At 41.5% G+C, this 14,079-nt stretch overlaps 1 protein-coding gene and 1 long non-coding RNA gene across 3 annotated transcripts in view; one reads left to right on the forward strand and one right to left on the reverse strand.

Moving 5' to 3' along the window:
* Window positions 1-3,912, reverse strand: part of LOC116098691 — a 63,161-nt gene extending 59,249 nt beyond the window's left edge. The window contains exon 1 of the long non-coding RNA XR_004121908.1: window positions 3,047-3,912. This is a non-coding gene — a long non-coding RNA (uncharacterized LOC116098691). The remainder of the gene's footprint in view (window positions 1-3,046) is intronic.
* The window catches only part of Mkln1 (muskelin 1), a 122,202-nt gene continuing 111,358 nt past the window's right edge, over window positions 3,236-14,079 (forward strand). The window contains exon 1 of one of the 2 annotated variants that reach the window (XM_031381444.1): window positions 3,236-3,383. In XM_031381444.1, the coding sequence (XP_031237304.1) occupies window positions 3,286-3,383 (98 nt within the window). In that variant the 5' untranslated portion in view covers window positions 3,236-3,285. The remainder of the gene's footprint in view (window positions 3,384-14,079) is intronic. The other variant, XM_031381445.1, reaches the window with a different exon arrangement.

The raw sequence follows: 14,079 nt of genomic DNA on the forward strand, positions 1-14,079 counted from the left end.
GAGAGAAAGAGAGAGAGAGGGAGAGAAGGAGGGAGGGAGAGAGGGAGAGAGAGAGAGAGAGAGAGAGAGAACTGGAAAACCCCAAAGATAATGAGCTACCCTCTGGGAGAAGCACTTGAGCATACCACACGAGCCTCTCAGTGACAAGAAGACTGGCTCACTGGTGCTGTGTGTGGCCATCACACTGTTGATCCCTGAGAAATGATGATCCTCATGCTCCATGATGGTTTATAATAGGCCCCATCTGTGAAGTAATGGTACAGGGTGACAGTCTAGCTGCTGTCAGTTCCCGGGTCTTCCATGTGCATCTCTGGATACAATCCCACCACCTACAGTCATGCTCCAAGGCGGAAGAGAGTAAACATGGATCCTTAGAAGTTGGGCTCGTCAGGGATCTCCTGAGGAGTTTGCAGTTTCCCGAGTCTCCAATTTTATTTTAACATTTCTACAAATACTGGCCTGAGTATCAACATATCTGTATGTATTTCTATTAACATGGGAGTACTTTAAATTTGTCATCATTTGTGAGATTTGTGTCACAGAAAAATGGTGTTCTCCTAGTTCCTCATACTGTGCTTAGCCATCATACCTAAGGGACAGTGTGTGACACTCATTTTTCCTTTGTAGTATACTGGCCTCTAACTGAAACTCTCAGCACAACTTATTATTTCTTCTTTAGTGAGCACTCACTGAGCATCTACTATGTACTAGACTACACTCCATCAAGATGACAAGCCATAGATATGACTGAGAATTGGACACGCTTGGCTTCTACCACAACACAAGTCACTTTTACAGGACAGAGAGTTATAAAAGAAACAGAAACACACTGTGGTGACTGTTAAGCTAAGGGAGGGGACTCCAGGTGTTAAGAGAAAATGTCAAGTGATCTTAAAGTAGGTGATGGGGAAAGCTTTTCTGAGATAAAATGATCTGAAGAACAACTAGGGTAGAATGTGGGGTGGGAGATGTTCCAGGCCAGGAGGAGACTATACCTCGAGGACAGAGAGGATGAACACTACAGAAGCAGCAATTTGGAATGTGTGTTTAGTGGAACAGCATGCTGATGGTGAAGGGTGCGTGTGCGTGTGTGTGTGTGTGTGTGTGTGTGTGTGTGTGTGTGTGTGTGTAGGGAAGGGAAGCAGGAGAAGCAGAGAGCCTGAGTACTCACGGAAGAGGCTGCTGGTAAGCCACTGATAATGGAAGGGAGGAGCTGAGCGTGGTGACTCCAGTCCTCAAGAGAAGCAGAGGCAAGAGGTACTCTGTACATTCGAAGCCTATCAGGGTTACATAGTGAGATTCTGTCTTGAAAACAACCATGGCAACTCTCCTCTCCCAAACACACACATCACTGCAGGAAAGTCTGACACTCTAGAAGAGCTGGTTTAAAGCTGCATGGAAGGTGAGGTGAGGAGAAGCCCATGGGGCCTCAGGCCTACATGAAAGAACTGCAGGCACATTGAGTAAGGCTGGGGGTCTGGAGAGTGGCCTCCCCAGGGAAGGAGGAGCACACTCATTGGTTGTCCAGTGCCAAACGGTCACACCTGAGAGTGTAATTCAGGTAACATTACATGGACTCAACTGGTTATAGTAGAGAATAAATATTTATACACAAGTACATATATGCAATAACAATTAATGAGAAAGTAGCCATGAATTTGAAGAGTAGGGACAGCTAAATAGGAGGCTTGGAGGGAAGAAGGGGGCGGGAGAAATATTGTAATTGAATTATAATCTCAAGAAGAATTGATTTATACCTATTTTTGACAAAGTTTGATTAGGAACTATATAATTCTATGCCTGGAAAAACAACAACAACAAGAAGAAGACTTATTAAGATCAGAGAAGAAGAATTAGCAGATTGTGAGTCCTCTAACTGGAGTGAATCCCCAGCTTATCTTCTCCTACTAGAGACAATCTTTCCCTCCAAGATAATCTCTCTGTGTCTAACTTCCTCCATGGCAGACAGTTCTCTAACTCAAGTCAGTGGGGTTAGAGCATTACCTCAGGGGTCACAACCTCAGGGGTCATACCCATTGCCAACAAAGTCTCACACTTAAAGTATGTGGAATCTTAAACACTGACTATACTTGTGGCCTAGCTGACGTTTCTTATGGTATCCTAGTAGGAGGCTACTACTAAAATATCACCAACGGAAATGAAGCCAATAAAGAATTGGAGAGGGCCGATGGGCAGGTTAATGACCATAATCAAAGAGAACAAAACTATTGGATCATTTATTGAGAAACTCGTTGCTTGAGTTTTTGCATCCTCTGGTTGACACAATGATGCGATCCAAAGTTCCAACCTCTTAGGCAAGGAGTGACACAATTTTGGGTGATGTCAATGAGTAAGCAAGGAAATATTTATAACCCTGACAAACAGGTACTAGACGGGAGCGTTATCTAACTTGGCCACATATTTAGGCCAGATGTTCCTTTTGTGATCAAAAGCTGAACTGATGCCCGCTGTCAGGCCCTCTGCACAGAACGTCTGTTGGGGTGGGTGGCGTGTACTCCTTATCCCTTCTGAAGAGGATGTGATCTTTTTCTCCAGCATCTCTCTCTTTCCAAACATTTGGGCTCAATTTATGTTAAAATGAAAAGCAAGCAGATTTACCGCTGGAGACAAATGATGGCACAAAGCTTTCTAACTCTATGAGTGTCTTCCTGGTACGTGGGTGAATATCATTTCTGAGTACAACAGTGCCATAAGAATATCAGTAAAAGAGGCTCACAAGAAATGTTTACAATGAAGGACATTAGAGACTGATAGCAGAACACACTAGCTTTTCCTTTTCTTGCCTCCACCTGACCCTTGAACGCGGTGACAAGGACATTTTTTACCCCAGGACAACTGCAGAGACAAAGGCCATACATTATTACTGCACTTCAATTCTCCTCACCTCTGTTTCCGGAAAGGATTTATAAACAGGCTAGGGCAGTGGTTTCCAAAGTCGGAAAGGTATTCCAATCTCATCTAATTTTCCCTTCCTGTTCTATAAGATTTTTTTTTTCTTTCAAAATGTCCTTGGCTTTGTCTTTACCTGGGCTTGTATGAAAAGTCCTCGGATGCCACTCCTCTTCCAAGCCTCACAGGAAAGTCTCCATGGGAGGGTCAGCTCGGAAAGGACAGCGTGGGAAACCTGAGGAAGCGGCCTCCCACCAGGCAGTCCGGGCCCTGCGCGGTTGGGTTCACGGCGCGGCCCCTTTAAGAGCAGGCCACGTCCCCGCCCTCCTCCTGGCGGGGCTGGCGGTCGGTGGCAGCCGCTACGGTGCTGACAAGATGGCGGCTGGCGGGGCTGTTGCTGCGGCGCCCGAGTGCCGGCTTCTGCCCTACGCGCTGCATAAGTGGAGCTCCTTCTCCTCTACCTACCTTCCCGAGTAAGTGCGGGGCCCTGCGCTCGAGCTGTCGGAGCTGCTTGGCGAGAGCGCGGCCGGGCAGAGCGTGCGGTGTGGGGAGCGGAGCCGAGAGGCCCAGGCGGGGCCTGCGAGGGGAACGCGCGGCCTCTAGAGCTTCTCGCTGCGGCGGCCGGGCGCTCCGGCCTGGCGGGTCGAGGCCAGGGCGAGGGCCCGGGAGCGAGCTCCGGGTGGCGGCGAGGCAGGCTGGCGCAGCGGGAGTTGAGGCGGAGCGGGGCTCCGGGCCCGGGTGGCGGGCGAGCCGCCCCCGCCGTCGGAGGTGGTCAAGGCGACGGGGGCCGGGTCTGTGCAACGCCGGAGTTCCTGAGCCCGCATTAGAAGTGCTTAGCCCTGCAGGAGTGACGAGAGAAGTTGAGGAGTCCATCCGCCTCCTGGCAAGAACTTGGAGGACTGGCGTAGGGGTGTCTTTGCTTTGGGGGCTGGAAGTTCCGAAAAAGATAGGGAAGGGGGGCCAGGTCTGGAGGAGTGCTGCTCGTCCCAGGGAGCTACCATCTCCGCAGAGATGGCTCTCTGAACAAAACAAGCAGCGGGTACAGTTTTCGGTTGTTCTCCAAATAAAATTGTTACATATCGAGCGTGTGCGGAACAGTGATTGTTTTCCATTTGTATTTTAAAAATTCCCCACGTTTGTTCAGGTTTGATTTCTCAAGTCCAGTCAGGACTCTCAAAGTGAAGCTGCAGGTGAAGAGTCAGGCCTCCCATGACTGCCCACCTGCCCTCCTCCTAGTCACCAGGTCAAGGGTTGGCACTGAAGCCTTGTAGCTCTGGCCCAGTGAAGGCTGACCTGTGGTCTGATCTGGCCGCTTGTGGCCTGTTGATGGCTGGTACATGGCCACATCTCTGATTGATGTTGGAGCCCAACTTTTAATTTGAGGATGAGCTGGATAAACACTAACCTTCATTTGAAGTGAACTTGTGGATGTTCATTATGTGAACCTCTGTTTTTTTGTTTTTTGTTTTTTTGTTTTGTTTTGTTTGTTTTTTGTTTTTGGTGGTCTTTTCTTGGGGGGGGCTTGATTTTTGTTTGTTGTCTTTAGGGCCTTTTTAGTTTGTCTGTTTTGACCAACTCGTTTGAATCTGAAGATAACATTTTCTGTGCCTAGGTTAGAGAGTTGGTGGTGTGTCACTACCTCGAATGACTTTTTCCTCCCCCAGGTCCTTAGTTAGATTACTTACACTTTAGGTTGTCTGTCATTCCTTTTACATCCTGGTGTAGGCATGAGACTTGGATATCCCAAATCCCAGCTGAGTTACCTGTTGTATGTATGGGTATGTTCAGGAGGGAGGCATTTCTAAAAGGAGTCTTTGACCTGGTGGGATGGTGGCTTTAGTCAGCCTCCTGTTTGGAGTGGACAGCACCTGGTGTTACAGTTGGACTGCCTCTGGAAGAAGCCATTGCTCTAGCTTCCTAAGGCCACAGAGAAAAGAGTTTATTTGCACTTAGTACTTGCATCTTGTTTAAACCCAAAGATGTTTCAAACAGATAGTATAGTTTTTATTTTAAAGCGCTTTGGAGTTCAGCAATCCGAAGTTTTTCTTTAGAAGGAGTGTAGTTGAGTGTTAGGAAGCTTGCTTGAGTTTGAGAATTTTGTGAGGCAGGCAGGCTGGTGTGTGTCTGCCGTAGTTGTGAAGTTGTTGTTCTGAACTTAGGTTAGCAAGGATGGATGCTATGTCTTTGTATGACAGGAAGTTTAAGAAAAAGATTGACCCCCCCCCAAATTACCTCTGATGGGGTGAAACAGTGAAAGACATTATGAAATGTCTTAAGCAGGTATGATTTTTTTTTCCCCCACCCAGGTATGATTTTTTTTATGGTCTAGCTAGCTATTTGTTGAAATTGTTCAGCAAAGAGCAAATATTTATTGACAGAAATCTAAGCATTTGGGAGTTGATGGTAATAAATTACAAAAATGGTGATTACTTATGCCTTTCATATGCTAAACTTTATGAATACTTTTAAAGAGTCCCAACAAGCTGGGCCTGGTGTTGGGCCTGGAAGGAGATGCCTGTAAAGCAAGCACTTGGGAAGCAGAAGCAGGAGAGTCAGAAGTGTAAGGACATCCTCAGCTACGTAGTAAAGTTAAGGTCAGCCTGGGCTATAAGATCTGTGTTGTCACCCTTGACCTCAGATCTCCATTTTCCAGATGAGCAAACAGGCACGAGAGGTTCAAATTTGCCTATCTATGGTCATCCACTTAGGTGAGGACAGAGTTGAATCCAGAGAATCTGCTCCACAGTTCATGACCCAGTGTGCTTTCTTTACTGCTTCTGGCCAAGTGTTTGTGGAGATGGGAAGGGATTCTGTTAAAGGCCATTCTGTTTGTGTTTTAGTTGTTTATAGACAAATAAGGGCTGGAGAGATGACTCAGTGAGTGTGTTTTGTGAACAGGCTTGAGGACCTGAGTTCAAATGCTAGCATAGACAGTCTTGTTTGGTGCACTTGTAATCCCATTGCTCTTGGTAGGGTAGAGACTGGAGGATCCCTGGAGCTAACTGGGCACCAGCTTCTAGGTTCAGTGAGAAAAAGAACAAGGCGGTGAGTGATAGAGTAGGCTACTCTGTGTCCTCCTCTGCCCCCCCCCCACTCCCGTTACCTGTACACATAGGTGCATATATACCACATATGGGTAGGACCCTTCCCCCATGAAGTCAGGAAAAGGATTTCAATCTCAGATTTCTTTCTAGGACTTCTATTTTTTTTCTAATGCAAAAAAAAAAAAAATTTCTCCTTTTAATTCCTAAGATTGATTTGGACCTTAAAATGTTAAAACAAGTCTAGTTAAAGATCACACTTTTTTATTTTAAAGCTAACATATTGTCCTTTTATTTTTCCGTGTGTTTAAATGAATTTTCTTGTATTTTACTTTTTCTTCTGAAATTTATACCTAGATTTTGGAATTAAGAGAGGTACATGTAAGTGATACATGATATGATTGAAAATACTACATGTAAAAATGTTTTATAGAGCATTGATTTGTATTCTTAAATGTTTATTGTTGTAGGTTGTAGTGATGTTAGTGATAATTTATTGAGTACTTAGCGTTCCTGAGATGCTTTTTTCATATAGTTTGTTTAGTCTTAAGCACAAATATGCAGTGAGTCTCATATATCCGGCAGCTGAAGAAGCTGAAGTCAATATGTAAGATACTTACCCACATCATACAGCCTTCCAGAGGCTTCTTAAGTTCTTATTTTAAAATGACTCCACCAATAACAAGCAATTATTAAGTGTCTTGAGTTCTCAGATTGTTCTGTGCAGTTAGATATGTTTAGTCTTTGCCCCAACACCAATATGAGTGTGATATTCTATTTTACAGCTAGGGAATCCGAGATTTAGGGAGTTTAACTTGTTTAGGTCTGGGGTCTAAAAGTATTGGAGAGAGGACTCTAGTCCTGGGCTTTCTGGCTTCCCTATACAGGCTCCCTGAGCTGCTTCACTATGTGATATGGCTGCTCTGTGCTCATAGACAGAATTTGCTTGGGTCACTTCTCCCTCTGTAGCACACAGCTTAGCTTCTAGGCTCCATCCACCTCTGCCCCACTGCTATTGTTGTTCTTGGTGGTCATCCCACGGTACTGGCATCTCCAAAACTTGGGGGTTTTGCTGCAACTAGACTACACGTTAACAAATAGCCTCTCATAGGCTCTGTTCATGGTGCCAAGCCTCAGCTGCTCTCATGACCCCTTCATGTCTTCAAAACTGGTATCTTCAGAGGTGACTCTCACACAGTACCAAGTCTGGCCACCAACCTGAGATTCATCCTTGGCTATCTCTGGAACACAGCTTCTCTGTGCTCTCAGAAATTACTTCCCAGAAGATTTCACTTCTCTGATGCTGTCTTTTCTTAATCACTGCTAATTTCTTAGCTCAGCTAACTAGCATCACTTGATCCTGGAGAGTCCTCTTTCATTGTGCTACATCCCTGGTTTTACTGGTTGTTAAAATTTTTTCTCTCTCTCTCTTTTTTTTTTATAACAGAGAGGTGTACCTCGGTAATTCTGTGGTTATAAGCATGCATTTTTCCTTTTAGTTCTTTAAGAGTTGTATGGTTTGAAGTTGTTACTAGATGCATACAGATGTACAGCTTTATCATTCTAGTGAATTGGGCCTTTGAAAGTTATAATATGTCCCCCTTTATCTCCAATAATACTGTGTGTTTCTTGCCTTTAAAATCTCCTCGGTGTAGTTCTGTCTATATTATTTGAACTCCTCTTTGTTGGGTGTAACCTTCGTTTAGTTTTTCCTTGGTAGTGCTGGTGATTGGAACCCAAGATCTCATGCATGTTTACACAGCACTTGTCTAGCCCTCTTACTGTGCATATTTTGTGTTTGCATATTTGAGATCTGTTTCTTTTTAACAACATGTGGATTTGTCAAAATTAAGTTCATTTATTCATTTAGAGAGAGAGAGGGTGAATGAGAGAGGGAGGGAGGGAAAAAGAGATATGTGGAGGTCAGAGGACAGATTTTAGGAGTTGGTTCATTTTATCCACTGTATAGATTTCGGGGATTCAAATCATGTCATCAGGCTTGGTGGCAAGTACCCACTGAGCCAGCTTGCTGCCCCAAGATTTGAGTATTTTACTATTAAATTAGAGTTAGCTCAGATTTTTTTCCTTCTGCATATTAAAAAGATATTGCATGCCTTTCTGTGATTGCAGACCTGTGTCTATCTTACTTTGATTTAGGCATCTGCTTATTAGCAGTTACTTAGTTGTGTTTTACTTTTGGTTTTGTTAATCTGTAAATCTCTTTTGAGACTTGTTGTTTTGTAAGGTTTATAATTGAAAATTTAATTTTTGCTATATGATATTTTTCCATTCCTGTAATATGATTTTATATTGCTTATGCTTTTATTAGAACATTTGTGGAAATCTTTATGTTAAGGCTTGTTTAGAGGAGAGATAATTGGGCTTAGTGTGTCAGTCTTTTGGCTTATGACTGTTAGTAGTTAATACTTTAAGGATATCCTTATATTACTTTACTATGACTAGTATATCTTATTATTATTAAGATTATGACTGTGGTGATCTTAATGAGAATGGCTCCCATAGGCTCATATATTTGAATGTTTGGTTCCCAGTTGGTGAACTGTTTTAGGAAAGATTTAGGAGGTGTGGCTTTGTTGGAAGAAGTATGTCACTGGAGGTGGGCTTCCATGGCAGGCCCAGTTTCTGTCTGTCTATGTCTTTCTCTCTCTCTCCTCCTCTCCCCTACTCTTCTCTCCCTCTCCCCCTCCCTCTCTCCTCCTCCTCCTCTCCCTCTCTCTATTTGCCACTCTCCCTCTCCTGGTCTCCCTGTCTCCTCTCCCTCTCTCCCTCTCTCCCTCTCTCCCTCTGTGCCTCCAGTTTGTAAATTCTCAGCTACTGCTCCAGTACCCTGTGTGCCTGCTTACTGCCATGCTTCCTGCTATTGATGGTCATGAACTCACTCCAATTACTTACTTTGTTTTATAAGTTACCTTGGCTATGGTGTCTCTTCACTGCTATAGAAAAGTATCAAAGATGGGTACTTTTGTCACCTGTGCTTGATGTAAAACAAATAGACTTAGATGAAGAAAACTACACATTTACTTGTAGCAGCTTTATGTACTCCGTTCCTTTTCCTTTCGTTGTCCACTTACCCCTCCCATTTGATTTAGGTAGTTTCCATTAGAAGAGTCAAAAGACTTAACTCTTATTCTTCAAATGTCACTTGAAATACTATTTTACTAGGACATCTTGTGTGCCCCAATCTTCCTCCATAAGTTTGGCATCTATCCCCCACCTCTATGGTTGAATACTTGAATATGTGCCTGTCTGATATGTTACAATTTTTAGCTATGTTTCTATTTATATGATTACTTGCTTAATAGTTATTTCTGTCAACTGGATCATGAAGTCTGTAAGGAGTATGTAGCAACCACCCATCATTGTATCTGAGCATAATGTTTATTAGTGAATAGATGAGTGAATTAACTAGCTATTTTAATTATATTTCTCTTTTTTAAGTGTTATTGGTTCAGGGGTGGAATATCATGTTGACTTGTTCAAAATAGAAAATAATTTATTTTAAATGTCTTAAGTGGTTTTCAACAAAGCTTGAGAGTATTTTAAACAAAATGGGTAAGGATATATAATATTTGGAAGGAGTTGGAATAGTGTTTCTTTTTGTTTGTTTGTTTTGGTTTTGGTTTTTTGTTTTTTGAGACAGGGTTTCTCTGTGTAGCCCTAACTGTCCTGGAACTCATTCTGTAGACCAGGCTGGCCTTGAACTCAGAAATCCACCTGCCTTTGCCTTCCAAGTGCTGGGATTAAAGGCGTGCCACCACCACCCAACTCTTTGGAATAGCGTTTCTAATCTGTGTCTTTGAGACATTTATTATGAAGTTATTTAAGATTTAATAGATATTTCTAATAAGACCTTTATTTCTAGTTCAGTTTAAAGCAGAATCTGACTTGCCAAATAACTGAATAATTTAGAGGATTATTACCAGCATTTTGATTACTTTTAGGATATGGTTTCTTCTAGTTCCTTGATTATAAGTGTTTTTAGTTTTTTAATATAATATTGCTATTAACATAATTTATGTACAGTACATTTTAGCTACTTAAAGTAACAAGTTGGTGAGGTTTAGTATAGTGAGAGGTAACTGTGACTGTGAATGTGACTGTAGTCATGGTCCACCTTAGAGAGCAATGCCCCTTAGCCAACCTTCTCTCTGTAAGCACTTGCTGCAGTGCGTCTGTCTCTGAAGGTTGTCTGTTCCAGGTCTTTCATATAGATGGAATGATGAAAGACATTCTTTCCTGGGATCCAGTTTTTAAAGATCATGATACTGTATCATGTGTCAGTGCCATCTGTGTTTTCTGACTGGTGATATGAATGTGTATAGAGGTATCACAGTTTGTGTGTTCATTAGTTTATAGGTATTTGGACTGTATACACATTATGAACAATGCTTCCATAAACATTGTTTATGTGAATGTAATGTTTTACATGTATGCCTAGGGGTAGAATTTTTGGATTTAACTGTTTGAGGAATTGTCAGAGGTTTTTTTTTTTTTGTCAGTTCTCTATTTTCCTTTGTTACTAAGGAAGTGCCTAAAAAACTATTTAATATAACTTTATAAACAAAAGCTCTACCGGGCAGTGATGGCGGGCAGTGATGGCACACACCTTTAATCCCAGCACTTGGGAGGCAGAGGCAGGCGGATTTCTGAGTTCAAGGCCAGCCTGGTCTACAGAGTGAGTTCCAGGAGAGCCAGGGCTATACAGAGAAACTTTGTCTCAAAAAACCGAAAAACAAAACAAAAGCTCTATATTGAAATGACCATATGGGATTAGATTATCTTGCTATTAACTTAATTGCACTAATTTTAGTGGCAGGCTAGTCTTTTATTTTCCTTTATTTTTGTTGTGTAAGTATGAGTGTGAGTGAGAGTGTGAATGTATGTGAGAGTGTGATTGTGAGTGTGTGAGTGTGTGTGCTCCATACTTTCATCCTTGAAGATCTTTTGCTCCTCTCTGTTAATGTGCATATTTTTCACATATTAGTGCTGAGAAATTGGTTGAAAATTGACTTTTAGAATTACATTATTTAAAGCTGCGGCACACACCTTTATTTCCAGTACTCGGGAAGCAGAGGCAGGTGGATCTCCAAGTTTGAATCCAGCTTGGTCTATATAGCAAGTTCCATGCTAGCCTAAAAACCAGAAAAACCGTATCTCAGAACAAACAAAATTTATATTGTTTATATATAAAATATTAGAAGATAATCCTGAAAGGGTTGAAAGTTGTTTATGAAATCGCTCCTCATATAAACTGAGGCATACGTTTTTAAAGTGTTGAAAATAACTTCTAATTTCTCCCAGAGCTTAGAATTTTGGGTAGTTGAAAATTCATATATCTAGGTCTTTGGTATTTGTTGAATGAAGTCTTGATTTTCAACAGACTGTGATATTCTGGATGATAAATTTAAAGACAGATTTTAAAAAATATTTTCTTGCTATATTATAGCATTTGAGTTGCAATTAGAACTTTTCAGATTTCTGACTATCTTTACCACAAAGTACGGGGTATTGACTTGTGAGTAATTCTTGGGCCTGTTTAAGGTCAGGGGTAAGAGTATCTGACTGTGCTGTAGTCATCATTGTTCAGTAGAGTGGCTGAGTTGAAGATACCAAAGGCTACGGTTAGTTTCAGTTAGAGTAGTATTGGTAAGCTCTTATTTTTATTTTACACTCTTACATAGTGAAAGGAGTGTCACAACAAGTATAATAACATTGCAGAAGTGAATGATGAACTATGAAGATGGCAGTCTGTGGAAGCTTAAGATTGTTACCAGAGGGTTTCAGGTCTTTATGTCTCGGACAGAGAATTGAACAGAAGACAAAAAGGGAGAGATAAAAGTATAAATTTATTAGAAGTGAGAGTAAAGGCGTAGAGTGTACTCCACAGAATGGAAGCAGGATCAAGCAAGCCTATGACTCAAGAGCCCGGAGTTCTTATCTGGGAGTTCTTTTTATGAATGTAGGTGGAGGGAAGAGACAACCTCCAGGGGGTGGATTCTTACCCTGATTGGCAAACGAGCTGCTATATAAATTTGGTTGATCTGCATATAATTGTGCTGTATATCCTTTAATTTTAAGCTTATGTATGTCTTATCTTGAGTATGCAAGATGGTAAACAGGAAGTTTTCCTGACAGGTCATCATAAGGAATAGGTTGACATTGGCTGTATTTGGTCCCAATGTCAGTCTAAGCTGGCTTTTAAAGATTTCTTTCTACCATGATGTGCCTGTCCATAAATTATCCACTGGAGAGGAGGTGCCAGGTATTGCCTTACTGAGAAGGGGTAGACAATAATGTATTTCATGAACAGGTGCTATAAGTCACTGGGCTGTCTTAGACTTGAGTGTCTTAAAATATTGGCCAGCTTGTTAGGATCATCCTAGCATATATGCCTTGAACTGTTCTTATTTAAAGATGTGTTTTTATTTATGTCTTTGTGTGTTTATAAGTGTGCAAAACAATGTGCTGGTGCTGGCACTGTTAGAATAAATAAGGATGAGGGCCTCAGACCCTTAGGAGCTGGAGTTGCAGGGAGTCACCAGACATGAGTGCAGGAAAAGCAGCAAGTGTTTTTAAGTCTCCGAGCCATCTCTCTGGTCCTTAAACTGTTCTTTTATTTGCTGGTAGAGAGATTGATGGCTCAGTTATCTGGAGTTGAACAAGGGTGCTGGTTAGTCACCTGTAATCTTGACTTCAAGTCATCTTTCAATTGCTCACATTCTCCATAATTTAAAGATAAATAAAGCACTCTGAATTTATGTACATTATCTATAGCATGAATATGACCCTCTTAGTGGTTGATGAGGAAATAATGAACATTTTAGATGCATAGGGAAATTACTCCCCTGTCTTTTGAAGGGTTGTTGCAATAAACTAATAGGAGAAAAGGCCTACTATTTTATTAATATGCAAAAGGGAAAAGTCAAATCTTGGGGGAAAACCATTGTGTGCTTACTACCCCAGCATAATATATATGCTCCTTTTCTATAAAGGAGAAGGACATGGGGGAATGTTAAGCATTTTAGGAAATTAGTAATGCTTTTTTAGTGGAACTCAATGGGCTTGGAGAACATACTGTGGCTTGCAGTAAAGTCTGCTGGGCCTATAGAACAGGTAACAGTGGTTTGTAAATTATTCTTTATGGGATTGAAACAGAAGATAAGTGGAGTTTGGAAAAAGTGTGGCTAGGTATATGGACAGAATTCAATCTTTGTCCCTGTGATAAGTAAGCATTTAGTCTTCTCTAATTAGTGAGATTTCAGTGAGAGACTGAAGGCAATTGTGTTCCCCTTTGGCTGATCCAGTCAGGTTAGGAAGCTAGTGGATATGGCAGAAAGCCTCTCCATGTGCTGGGAAGGGTAAAATAAAGTCAGAGGGACCTTGCTTCTGAATTATGCTCTGTTGCCTTTTAGCCTGATAAAGTTCTAGTCTTTAGGCTGTTAGTTCTCAGCCCCAACACAGTTAAATAGCTCTGCCCCATCCTGTGAATATGATCTAGTTGTGGACTCATTTCATTTTACATGAACAAATTTGTAGAATGGCCTTAATAAGAGCATATTATTCAGTGACACGGAAACATTTGTGGAGATACTGTATAAGGGGTGGTGAGATGGATGGCTCAGTGGGTAAAAGTGTTTGATCCAAAGAACCCATGAAAGGAGAGGACTGGCTCCACACAGTTGTCCTCTGACCAGCACACACTAGTTATAGCTTATCATGTTCCTCCATCATGTATGCATGTACATATACATATATGCATACTAATTATAAGTAAAAATGCTTTAGAAGATACAAATAAGTCTAGTTCTTGAAATTTTACTTGAAATCTTATCACAAAAGTAAGACAAAAAGGTTTTATGGTTGGTGGTCTCCCGTGTTAAAGTTTAGTATATGGTATTGAAAATTTTAACAGTTTTAAGATAAGAATAGTTAATATAGTTTGTAACATGCTTGTGAGTACTTTGGAGTATTTCAGAGGAATAACACTGAAAAATACTTTCCAATATGTATGATAGGACTTTCGTCTTGGTCAAAGATAGTGTCATGGGAGTGTGTTTTCAGTGAGTGAGTAGCTTGGGATTAATGTAAGTTCACTTGGTCTTTCAGT

The sequence above is a fragment of the Mastomys coucha genome, unplaced genomic scaffold (genome assembly GCF_008632895.1).
Source record: "Mastomys coucha isolate ucsf_1 unplaced genomic scaffold, UCSF_Mcou_1 pScaffold20, whole genome shotgun sequence".
In the NCBI taxonomy this organism is placed as follows: domain Eukaryota; kingdom Metazoa; phylum Chordata; class Mammalia; order Rodentia; family Muridae; genus Mastomys; species Mastomys coucha.